A 12,396-nucleotide genomic window follows, 5' to 3' on the forward strand; every position below is an offset into this window, starting at 1 on the left:
ATTTATAACATTTAAGTTGAGGTTTAAGCACGTAAATTTAATTTTTAATTCAAAACTTTGTTGCTGATATTATTTCATGAAGAACTAAATTGAAGTGTATTTTATGTGATACACTATTTTGTAAGGTCTCAGCTCGGAGTCGAGACGGGAATCAAGTTTGGAGATCGGGTCTCAAACGATATTAGAAGTAGAGTCTTAAATCGGGGTCGAGACTTGAGTTGAGGTTGGGAGTTAGAATCGAGATCGAGAGTTGTAGTCGTGATCGGCAACTGAGTCTCACTTAGAATGGGACTGATATGGAGATCGAATCACGTCTCGAGTCAGGAGTTTGGTCCCAAGTCAAGATTTGGTACTTGGGTCGAGATCGGGGAGTCAAGGTTAGGATCGAGAGTTGGAGTTGAAGTTGAGTTTTGGGTCTAGAGTTGTGTCTCGGATTTGGAGTTGGGCCTCAGGTGAAAGTTAGGGTCTCGCGTCAGTAGTCGACTCAAGTTCCGGGTCTGATGTCCTAATGTTTCTCAGGTTATACCTACATTATCTTCAAACAATATTTTTTTACTTATTAATCAAAACGAGGAAAAAAAAAAAGAACTACTTATTTTTCAAAAAAATGTTTTCCAGAATTCCAAACTCACCTACAACCTTTATAATAGTTGCAGGAGTTATGAGGCACGTGGCATAGAGTAGCACCCCAAAAAAGTACAAAACAAAACGAGGAAAAAAAAAAAGAACTACTTATTTTTCAAAAAAATGTTTTCCAGAATTCCAAACTCACCTACAACCTTTATAATAGTTGCAGGAGTTATGAGGCACGTGGCATAGAGTAGCACCCCAAAAAAGTACAAAACTTAAACTCCCATTTAAAGAGTTCAAATGCAATTTAAAATTATTACTGGATATGCACAAACAATACGAAAATGCTTTTATATTAATTTATACAATTTAACAAACTATTATTTTATTTTTTTGGATTATCATATCAAAGTTGATACAGAGAGTTAAATGTGGTAGGTCAACTTAACTAGAAGTATGACGGTTCTTTAAACATGTGAACCGAACATAAATTCATTATAAATTACCTTATACATAATATATGACCTACTTGTATGATACAGTTTACATCATAAATAAATGCAAATAAAACACTGATATGGTCAAGGGTTGTTAGGAGTGTGGAAGATTGAACTGTGGAGGAAATTGCTGCCATTTTCTGCTGAAATTTTGGCAATTTCTACTGACTAGCTTTACTTGAACTTCATTAAAAATTGGAAGTACTTTCAGAGTAAATTGGAGTAGAATCCATTGTACACTGCTGTAACACGTAGTTTGTTAAACTGGAAAAGAGGAAGTACTTGTTGCTCACTCAATGTCACATGGGAACACACCAAAGAGAGAAAACAAAACAAGTTACGACACAAATAGGTCTCACTATTTTAAAAGAACTTTATGGAAAACAGCTGTGTAAAGTATACTCAATTTGGCACACGTAAGAGCATAATTGAGTGGTTGGGAAGTGGGTCTCCCAATGTGTGAGACTTGAAATCAAATCCAATCTCCGACTGCCACTCAACCATGAGCTATCCAATCTCAAGAGATATTGCACAGGGCAGAAGTCGCGGATTTCTCGGGCGTTCCCAAAAAATAAAAGGATTCTCATTATAGCATCAGTAGCACTAATGCAGAAAATAATGTCATAACCAGTGATCGTTGTCTGTTAATTGAAGAATAAAAACACCCAATATGCTATTACACAAGTGTCTGATGATTATCATCCATTGATGACCCAAAAAAAAAGTTGTTTTGAACTTTGGAACTTCGTAATAATGGGCTCGTTCATCTACCCTCCTATACTAAAAAATATCACGCTTGGTTCACGGCAAGACTCAAATTCATGACACGCGCCAACCATACATCCCGCCGTGGGGACAACAAGACCAGTTAACGAGAAGGAGCCCTTACGTTTGGTGACATATAACTGCAACTTTTGAGATGTCGGAGAAGAGAACTGTTTTTGCTTAGGGGTTAAGAGAGAGCTTGTCAAGATTATGGATTCCTTGACTTGAAGCTTTCTTCATTTCAAGAGCTCGTTTGTACGGTGGTGCAATCGGAGGTTGTACAGGATCTAAACACTGATAGGTTCCATCTGCAGCTCTAGGAAGTGGATATGAACGATCTGAATCATATCCACTCAGGTCTCCACAAGCCAAAAATGGGATATAAACCTTATTAGGACCTTCCAGCCATCCACTACTGCAATCTGTCATATAACACATGTTTGGAAGATGATGTAAAATACAAATATAATCGGAATTGCATCTAATCTAGCATTCAAGAAATGGAAGCCGCATTACTTAAAAACAACATACTCAGAGTAGTCCCACAACAAAGTGGGGTCTAGGGAGGATAGAGTGTTCGCACACTTTACCCATACTTCCAGCGGCGGAGCCACATGTACTTGAGGGGTGTCAACCGACATCCTTTCATTGGAAAATTATACTGTGTAGATAGGTGATAAATTTTATTTATGTATATATATATTGCATATTGACACTCCTTGGCTTCTTTGCGAATTTACTTATTTATATTTTGACACCCCTTAGTGAAATTCCAACTCCACCACTGAAAAGAAACTACAAGACTAAAATTACAACTACTAGTATGGTCGAGGAAGCCACATTACTTCTAACGTAAAAAACAGCAACTAGAAAACTTTACTCCAACACAAACAAAATGATAAAGAGTGCTTCCCCACAAATTTAAGATCTAATGCAAGAGGAAGATTTAAGATCCACAACTTACCTCCATGATCATACAAGGGCAAAATTTAGAGTTAGTGCAAAGGACAAGGCATTTTAGAGAATCGAAATTACCTAGGTCCCCAGTGCCTGATGGACTTCCAACTTGTTCAAGAAGGCGATAAAGGTTTCTCTCATTGAATCCTTCAGGTGGAGAGTAATTTTCACAAACTGCAAATGCCTCTGCATAGCGGAAAGATTGAATTAGATTCATGTTACGTAGCAATTCTAGTGCTGCTTTAACAAATCTTATGGACCAGAAAGTCAATTTCATTCCAATTCGCATTTGATATGCCTCGTTGACTAGTAATTCCTGAAAACCTTCCATTAGTTCACAGAAATAAGCAAAGTTGATGCTGCATATATGAACAAACCCCGGAGAAATATTTCAAGGCAGTAGAAAACCATAAATATTTGAACATTCCTGTGAAAACAACTGCATAACCTTTTTTTAAGATTGCAGGGACATAAGCAAAGACTGAAATCCGTAAAATATTACAACATTAAGCTTTGATGAAATATGACAATTGCCAATATTAAATTTTGACGAAATATGACAAATGACAACATTAATAACATTTTTAAGAGCGGTCAAATGAATGGTTTGCATTCACAGGATAATTTTCCAGATAAACAAGATAGAAACTACTATCTACTCACCTATGCTAGAATTGCGACTACTTTTTGGCTTAGCAAAAGTCACTTCTGTGAAAAACAGTTTTAGCTGCAATACGAAAGTAAAATATCAGCAATTCACCAATCAGACAAATGCAAGCATGTAACCCAATAGCAGAAAACATCTAATTGAGGCCTCCTCTGAAGACTAGACAGGATTTGACTGAGTTAAGAAACTAAATCCAGAAATAGTGAATATGCATGCAACTAACCTGACAGTAAAGGAGACTTGTGTCTTTTCCTCGAAAAATTTTTGCTATGAACTTTCCGCCTCCTTTTAGTATGTGAGTGACTATGGTTAGGCCCTGCAAGTTCAACCATCCATGTGACAACTAAGATATCTCCAAACAAAGATGGAGAACAGCTTGGTAAGTTTATAAGAGAAACATTTCTTTAAGCAATACAACTGATTGTTCAAAGACAAAAAAACAATTTAAGCACGAAATCAAAAGACTAAAACCAAGCAAGACAACATAAAGAAATGATTGTTTTCCTTTTCTGGTAATCGATATGAGAAACAAATTAGGAATAGAGAGATAATACCAGCAGATAGAAGAATAATTAGTTATCTTTTCTCCAACGAAAAGCGGATTTCTAGTGTGTGTTCACAGGAAGTTTATCGGAAGGTCTGTGTTTTCCCAGGAAGTTTATTCAATGGATTCTAGAAAGTGTATACTATTATGGTTAATGGTGAGACAACACTCCCATTTGATGGTGCAAGGAGACTTACAAAGGGTGACACTGACCACATCTCCCCATATTTGTTAGCTATTTTTATGGAATGTCTTATTTAGGTGCCTTGCTGAACTCAAAGAAATTAAAGAGTTCAAGTTTCATCCTAAATGTGCTAGACTTGGCATTTCTCACTAATGCTTTGCAGATGACTTGCTCTTGTTCTCTAGAGGCTGCCTTACATCAGTGCTTTCATAAGTTCTCGTAAGCCTCTGGACTATAGGCTATCAGGGGCAAAAGTTCTATATACTTTGGTGGGGTTTCTGATGCTGTGGGAAGTGATAACCAGCATTTTCCAACTGTTTGGTTTTGGCTATGGTGAACTTCCATTCAAATATCTAGGCATTCCACTTGATACAAAGCAACTTCCTATTATGCAATGGCCTCAACTAATAGACAAGATTGTGGCTAGAATCTCCTCTTAGACTGCTAAGAAACTGTCTCATGCAGGAAGATACCAATTGATTCAGTCAGTTTTCTTTTGAATTCAGTCATACTGGTCCCAATTGTTCTTTGTTCCTACCAAGGTTCTTAAGCTCATTGATTCTTATTGTAGAAGTTCCAATTGGTCTGGAACTACTACTATCACCAAGAGAGCGTTAATTGCCTGGTACAGAGTGCCTTCCTACGTCGGTTGGAGGGATGAATCTTATCAATATTCAGAGGTGGAACCAAACTACTATTGCCAAGATTTGTTGGGACCTCATTTTGATAAGGTAGAGATTTTATTAAAGGTGTACCATGATGGTACAGGAAAAGAAACAGAAACACCATAAAACGAAAGGCAGCCTCCTATACTCTTCTTCCTAGCATATCCAATAAATCCATATGCCGGTTCAAACTATCTATTAAGCTACCTTTACTCCAGAAATATAAATACTGTATAACATCTATCTGTGAGTTCTCTGCCCTTCAAAGTAAGCTTTGTTCCACTCTAGCCAAATTGTCCCATAAGATGCACAGTGGAATAGTTCTCCATATCTGCTTTATCTTTTTTGGTATCACCTGTTCTTGCCAACCTTTTGATACGGAACAAACAAGGAAACACGTAATCACACCCCAAAACAGTCCACGAAACATAACAAATCGTGGACCAAATAGCCATCCAACAACAAGTTTAGCAACACAAGATGAAGCTCCACAATATTACAATAGCAACAAGAACAAACGAGTTACATTAACCACACAAGAAGCCGAAACTAAAACAAGATACAAGATAGATAGTTAGACAAGTGTTGATGTAGTCTTAACAACCCAAGAGCATATTCCACTCTTGGACCTTTAACACTTCACACAACAAGCACCTAACTCCTACAATTGACACAAGAGAGGCGTCCACCACCCAAGCACCAACGTATCAAGCAAAATGCAACACACAAGAGAATCCACCCTTATGTTATGCCCTAGTTGCGGTTGTGGACTCTCTCTCTCTAAGAGGAGTGTTCTTTCTTCAACATTCATAAAAACTACCAACTAAAACCCTACAATGTTCAATTTATATTACATTACAAAATAAAAGACAAAAGACTAAAAGACCCTTTAATGAAAAGGGCTCCAAAAACAGCCCATGGAGTGTGCCTGGGACGGTTTTGGGCCTCCTTCACACTTAGACTTGTGCACTCTTTAGGTGGTCTTCAAAATACCCAAAAAGTGTACATGATCGTGATCGTACTCGTATCACCTTTCCACAAACCTTTCACTTTCCGAGGCATCAACCAAGAAAAAGGTGCTCCACAGTTTCCTGATCTTCTTGACACAGGAAGCATCTACTACATAGGTTAAAGCCTCTTTCTTGCAAGTTATTTTGAGTTAAGCATACCCCCCAAGTTGCAACCCATCCAAAACATGGTACTTGAACGGGAGCTTTTGTCTTCCATATCATCTTCCAATGCAATGAATTACCCCAGTGACCTGACTGCTTTTTAACATACCATAACAATTCTTAACTAAACATTTCTTGTCTTTACTTGCCCGCAAAATCAGGTATCCGCCTTATTCTGATCAATATGAACCGATCCCAAATTTTGAAGCAAATCACAAAAATCTTCTATTCTATCTCCCAATCATTCAAATTTCTCCGGAACCTCGGTGCCAACCAGTGTTAGAATGAAATTCAGCGATACTCCCATCCTTTTTAGAAGAGCAATTGAACAAAGTGGGGAACTTATTCTTTAAACATTCATCATCAACCCACAACTCTATCCAGAATTTAACTTTTTCTCTATTCCCACCTCCAGATTGGTATATGAAAGTCTGCTTATGTTCATCCATACTCCCCCATTAACAGTTCTCCATCTCTACTCTTCCCATAAATGGCATTAATAAGTTTTTTCCAAATTTCTTCACCTTCCATGCTATACCTCCGCAAGCGGCAAACTTGTATTACGTAACTTCAGATTTCTCACCCCTAATCCACCCCCTTCTTGTCTTTAAGAACCACCTTCCATTTCACTAAATGAAATCTTCTTTCGTCTGCATTACCTTTCCAAAACTTGTTGGGACCTTGCTAACAACACTGATAAACTATCAATTTAGATGGATCCATTCTTTCTGTATAAAATCTCAACACTCTTTAATGAGTTCCAGGCATCCAGCAATTTACTCCTAAATAAGCTTTCAAATCAAGTATTCCTAGACAACATTTTGCCCACTAAATTTGGCACCATGACACACTGTTATTTCTGTAGATGCATGCATGCAGCAAGACATGAAAACTACAGCTCAATGTGTGTGTTCCAGTATTATTACGATGTTGCTGCGTATACATTTAGATTAGGTGAATAATATACATTTAACCAATTTCATAGAGACTAACCGCCAATATAAGCTGGGATTGAACAAATTCATCCATGTCATGAAGTCCCGTTACTGCAACATTAAAACATAAGCACGGATTAGTTTCATCAAATACAACAAAGACCAATATAATGTATCGAGGTAGTTGAAAGCAGTTTCTTACCATCAGGTGCACCATCACAGACAACAAGATCAGCCTTGCATCCATCAAAATGTCTAATAACCTGTTAAAATTTGAAAATGATGCAGATAAACTGTTAACCACAAGTATGAAAGGAAATAACAGACTACCAATGAAATATATACTCCTGGAAAAATGACAACAAATAAGAGCAAATGTACAAATGAAGACAATAGAACAAACTAGCACATCAAGATAAGAAGCACAATATCTTACAGCATGAGTATCATGCACGTATGAGGTGTTTTTCGAGCAAATTACAGAAACCATCCCTAATGTTTTGCATAAAATTGAACTTAATGTTTTCATATGCTTTAAGTCATGGCTCTTGCCTCGTGTTCAACTCCCTCCTTTTTTTTTTTTTTTGACTAAATGTTATACTCCCTCCTTCCCAATTTATGTATCACCATTTGACCAGGCATGGAGTTCAAGAAATAAGAGAGCACTTTGTTATGTTTACTACATTACCCTTATTAATGTCACTATAATGCTTACTTTTTAGTTGTCTTTTCTTAAGGACAAAATGGGGATAGTGTCATTAAATAGTTGCAAAAAAAGGAAAGGTGACATTATTTTTGGGACGGACTAAAAAGGAAAGGGGGTGACATAAATTGAGATGGAAGGAGTAATAGTAATTTGTCTACTGCTCCAGCCAATAGAGACACAGATATAAGTGTAAGAAGACAAACTCAAGTTGAGTTTCACATCTAATTCAAATCACAAATTATTAAAGATATAGTTGGACACCAAACTAGCCACATTCCAAATTTGACTCCAAACTAGCCACATTCTTTCCAAATCTAACCTATCAGTTTTGTCTGAGCATTGCGTCTAATAGATGTAAATTGGAAAACAAACAATGTCCTCAAAACTGCTGATATAAAATGCTTGTTCCTTTCGTCTACACGATTAATCATGTCCTAAAACATCAAACAGAGTTAATAACTCATCTCTTTTGTCTGAAATTGGGAATTTAGATTCCATTTAACCCACTTATCCTGATTCGTCTCTAACTTAATGTCATGTATCATCTTCCGTCAATCCACATGTTTAATTGCTTGTATGAATAATTATAACACAGAAACTTATTATCTCCAAATGCATTAATTGCTACACAAAAGAATATTAAAAAGAAATTTCTTAGCATTGTAGGATACAATGCTAAGAACCTTAAAGGTTGAGCCTACGGAATTTAACTCCTGGATTCATCTCTAGTTATACACCAGCCTTCACAACCAATTTTTTTATTAAAGAATGGAACAGCATAGGAATCCATACCACTTCAGCAGTTTTAGCATTTGTTATATCACCCTGCACTTGAATAACACCTTCAATGGGAGCCATAGGCTGTAAGTCAATAGCCACAATAAGTGGTAGATCGTCATCCCTGGAAATCACATAAATAAGAAAAATTATAGCACTTCATGATACATGTTGGGACACGGCCAGGAAAACAGAAAACGATCAAGCGGTAACAATTGGACTTATACAGTTTTAAGTTGGTCGAATAGTGATTATTAAAGTAAATTTTCCTCCCCCACAGACATACATTATAGCTGCAGTGTGCCAGTGTCAAGCCCCTAAGGTAGGAAACTTGTCAACAGCTTAACTCAACCACCACTAGAAATTTTTTTGGATGGACAACAAAAAAAATTTTCCATTCCACGTGGTCACGTGGGTCAAGGCCAGTGGAATACCAGGACTCTAGGAGAAGGGACACCGCAAGCTAAAGCTTTGATTCATGACCAACAGTTCTTCCATATTATGACATGATTAATATGATGGCATGATAACTTTTAGCATTGCACGTCATCCTCTAGGCAGATTGGTGTGATGTTAAAAAGTGGATGCAGCTTTTTTGTTCTTTATTTATTATGATTATCATATGGGATGGGAAATGCTGATCTACTCTCTTTCCGAGATACTGAATGATAAAGTTAGGAAGAAATGAGACAAAGGAAAAACAATTCACAAAGGCACCGGCACCAACAATAAAAGAAGACCTCAGTCACTAGATCTGAAAGAGAACTTTGAATGTCATTATAATGGGCCTCTTTTCACTTTATCTTGGTAACTAGCTATCTAGGTGACCAAGGTAGTTGTTGTATCAAGAATTTTGATCTTGACAACCATCTTGAGCTCCTAATATGATTTAACAATCAAAAACATAAAAGAGGTACTAGCAATTGTCATAGCACTAATACAATAAAAAAGAAAGTACACATACTTGGTATCAGGTGACAGCTTTGCGGGGAGATATAACGTCCGGCTTAAAACCTATAGAGAGAACAAAACCATTTAGAGACTTGTAACTGGACTCACAATAAGGAGAAAGAAATACAGTGCATTAGTTATAGTTCTTTACTTTTTCATATATTTCTTTGTGAAAACTAAGTAATGGTTCCATCGGAAACAAGCTAAGTTGTGTACATCACAAAACGTAATGCCAAATTTAACAGCACATACATACTTGTCCAATGAGTACCTCTATATATCAAATAAATGAAAACATCTTTCCCATTATTTCACTAGTAAAGCTCAAGATCACACTCTAAAACATAATACTTTTTGGGCGTTAGACTGCATACACTTTTTTTAATGCTAAAGATATTGGCAGTTCTTATGTTCTATGTAGGTAAGATTCAACAGACCTAAACGAAAGCACAAAGGGAAAGACTTTCAAATTAAGAAGCCATTTTATACAGCAAAAAGTCAAAAACAATAGTTGTCTGAAATAGGAAGGAGCAATAGTGATAACCTTATTTAAAGAGAGAGAGAGAGACCTCTACTATGACAACTTACATCCAATGGCATTAATCACATGTCTAAATGTGTAGATGTGAAAAAAAAAATTGAGAATCCTATTCTACCTCCAAAATCTGTATCACTCTTATAATGAGTATAAATTATAGCAATCCTTTTAAATGATCATGAGTAAGCACAAGACTAATATATTAGCGTGTTATTTTGAGAAAATAAAATAAGGCAGGCAAATCTTCATAGCAGGTGGTTATTGGTTAAAAAGCTATTCACAGACATAAAAACAATAATAGTCTAGTTCGAACTGTAAAGACCTGACTCCAGCTGCCTGGTGCGGCACACAAATCCACAACACGCTTCACGCCTGCATAATGAATGAAAGGGTCGTTAGCGGAATTCTACAAACAAGCAATTCTAACTAACAAAGCAGTGAAAAATAGAACTTTGTAATCCAATGGGCTGCCACAAAGTAAAAATGGCGTCGCTGAAGTTTTTAGAATGTCTCTGGCAGGCTGTATATACTACATATGGGAGGAGAGGAAGATGAGGTGTTTCCAAGGCAAGCAGAGGGATGCCAATGTGCTCATCAGGCAACTGATTCAAGATTTATTTTACAGGGGTAGCCGAGTGGCCAAGCTAGCAGGGAGATTTCATCAACTTAACTTCTATCCTTCTTAGGTTTATACTTTAGTCGGCTGATATTACAAGGATAATGTATATCCTGCAACTCTTTTTACTTTCTCGGAGATGTTAACCTGAGTGGGGGCTTATGCTCAACTAGCGCTCAGCTGTTAGTTGTGTTTTCTTTTTATTGAAAATACAACTTTGGCAAATAAAATCTATTATTTTCCAAAGAAAACAATAGAACTTGTGAACTCCTAATGCGCAGAACTTTGCTGCAAAGAGAGTTCATTAGCATAGATTTACTCATTCAACATACATGGATTTCAAGCTTTAACTAAACATATTGTAACTTGATATCTTGTCCTTTTTGATGAAGTGAGTTATAAAGAAGTTTTTGATGAAGAACTGGATATCTTGTTCGTCACAGTCATTAGTCCATACAACAAATTTGCTTCAGAATTGGGGGGTTTAGATTGTCCACAATTTTAATTTTCATAAAGGGCTCAAGCCCTACATCAGGAACTGGATTGTAATGAACGAATGAGGAGCTGCCAACTTTTCCGGACCTTTAAAGAGACCTACCAGTAATAAAAGTTGTTGCTCCGTAACATTTGTTTGATAACAAAGCCGTTTTTTTCTTGGTAAAGATAAAATGCAGCAATTTTTTAAAGAGGTTTTCGCTCGAGACACTATGAGCTATACAAGTTTATAGCATTAATCTCTCCATAAATGGAGAATCAATCACAAGAAACAAACTACAAAATATTTAAGCGAGGTATTGAGAAGAGAACCTTCAAAGATATTAAATTCCTCATCAATCTGAAGGAGCTTGAAGGCGCTTCGGGCACGCCACCCTTCTTCCTTTGCTTTTCGGTAGTAAATATCCTACAGAACAGAAACTTTTAAAAGAAGCAGCATTTGGTTATATAATCAAAAGAAACAACAACTGCATAAAGTCCATACCCTCTTGTCCCTCGATGCTTTTCCCATCAGAATAACTTTCAACGGTTCAAATTGCTTCAATATCGATGGAGCACTTCAATAGGGTTGCAAATTATACCAGGAAAAGACCAGCTTGGAATTGAATTTGTCAATGTAACCTTTAAGAATAGTACATGACAATGTCAAGTTCTTGGCAAACTGACTCACCAGTTACCACAAAAAAAAAAATATACACAATTTCTACCTTGTCCAAATAATAATAGGCAAAATTCAGGATTTACAACTAGTGAGTTTGGTCGATTTTATCTGCACACACTTTTTTAATTAAAAATTTGTTACACAGTTCACATGAGATCATTATGTATGTATATACATATATATATATATATATTATCATCTATATATATATATTACTTACTAATAAGAGGGAATCCGTGGGAGACCCGGGCGGGTCTCCGTCAACATGCCTCCTTCCCCTGGCTGCTTCTCCTTCCTGTTTCATCAATTGTTGCCTCCGTAATTTTATTATGCCATCTCTAATTTATTATTATAAGTTATTTATGTATTAGAAAATTAATAATATTCAATAAAAAAGTAAAATAGATATTTATGACATGTCTGCTTTAACTGTTTCACCCATAATTTAACGGTATCACCCATAGTTAATTATAATAAGTAATCTAAATATTAAAAAATTATTATAAAGTCATCTAAGTATTAAGAAATTAATAATATTTAATGTTATATTTACTTGACGTTTTATATGAGACCCATTTAATTTTTTCCCGCAAGTATTTTTGTGTAGTTCTTTTGTTGCATCACTTCTAATTAGAAGTATCTGTTTCGTTGTTTCAATCGTAATGTTACTATGTCATTCATAATTAAAATAGATAT

General features: G+C 36.2%; 1 protein-coding gene across 3 annotated transcripts; it reads right to left on the reverse strand.

Annotated features, from left to right (window-relative positions):
* Positions 1 to 1,617: 1,617 nt before the first annotated feature.
* LOC107842769 (putative tRNA (cytidine(32)/guanosine(34)-2'-O)-methyltransferase) lies at positions 1,618 to 12,079 on the reverse strand. 3 transcript variants are annotated; one of them, XM_047396800.1, is made up of 13 exons: positions 11,921 to 12,056; positions 11,747 to 11,808; positions 11,524 to 11,660; positions 11,352 to 11,445; positions 10,251 to 10,300; positions 9,404 to 9,453; positions 8,455 to 8,563; positions 7,159 to 7,219; positions 7,015 to 7,067; positions 3,680 to 3,772; positions 3,453 to 3,516; positions 2,868 to 2,975; positions 1,618 to 2,254 (listed from the first exon to the last, which is right to left on the reverse strand). In XM_047396800.1, exons 3-13 carry the CDS (start codon positions 11,548 to 11,550, stop codon positions 2,013 to 2,015), a joined length of 951 nt encoding a protein of 316 aa, XP_047252756.1. In that variant the 5' UTR covers positions 11,551 to 11,660; positions 11,747 to 11,808; positions 11,921 to 12,056; the 3' UTR covers positions 1,618 to 2,012. The 3 variants fall into 3 exon arrangements, with proteins under 3 accessions (XP_047252756.1, XP_047252757.1, XP_016542254.1); XM_047396801.1 differs by having other exon boundaries at positions 11,747 to 11,817; positions 11,921 to 12,043; XM_016686768.2 differs by lacking the exon at positions 11,747 to 11,808 and having other exon boundaries at positions 11,921 to 12,079.
* Between the last annotated feature and the right edge of the window lie 317 nt (positions 12,080 to 12,396).

Source organism: Capsicum annuum, chromosome 9 (assembly GCF_002878395.1).
Source record: "Capsicum annuum cultivar UCD-10X-F1 chromosome 9, UCD10Xv1.1, whole genome shotgun sequence".
Classification (NCBI taxonomy): Eukaryota; Viridiplantae; Streptophyta; class Magnoliopsida; order Solanales; family Solanaceae; genus Capsicum; species Capsicum annuum.

Bases quoted from the DNA above. Each gene is read 5' to 3' on its own strand.
- LOC107842769 (XM_016686768.2), bottom strand. From the start codon at position 11,550: ATGGGAAAAGCATCGAGGGACAAGAGG. The intron at 11,446-11,523 runs GTATGGACTTTA...TCTGTTCTGTAG, and splicing joins AAGCATCGAGGGACAAGAGG to GATATTTACTACCGAAAAGC. The intron at 8,564-9,403 runs GTATGTGTACTT...TGTGATTTCCAG, and splicing joins AAGCTGTCACCTGATACCAA to GGATGACGATCTACCACTTA.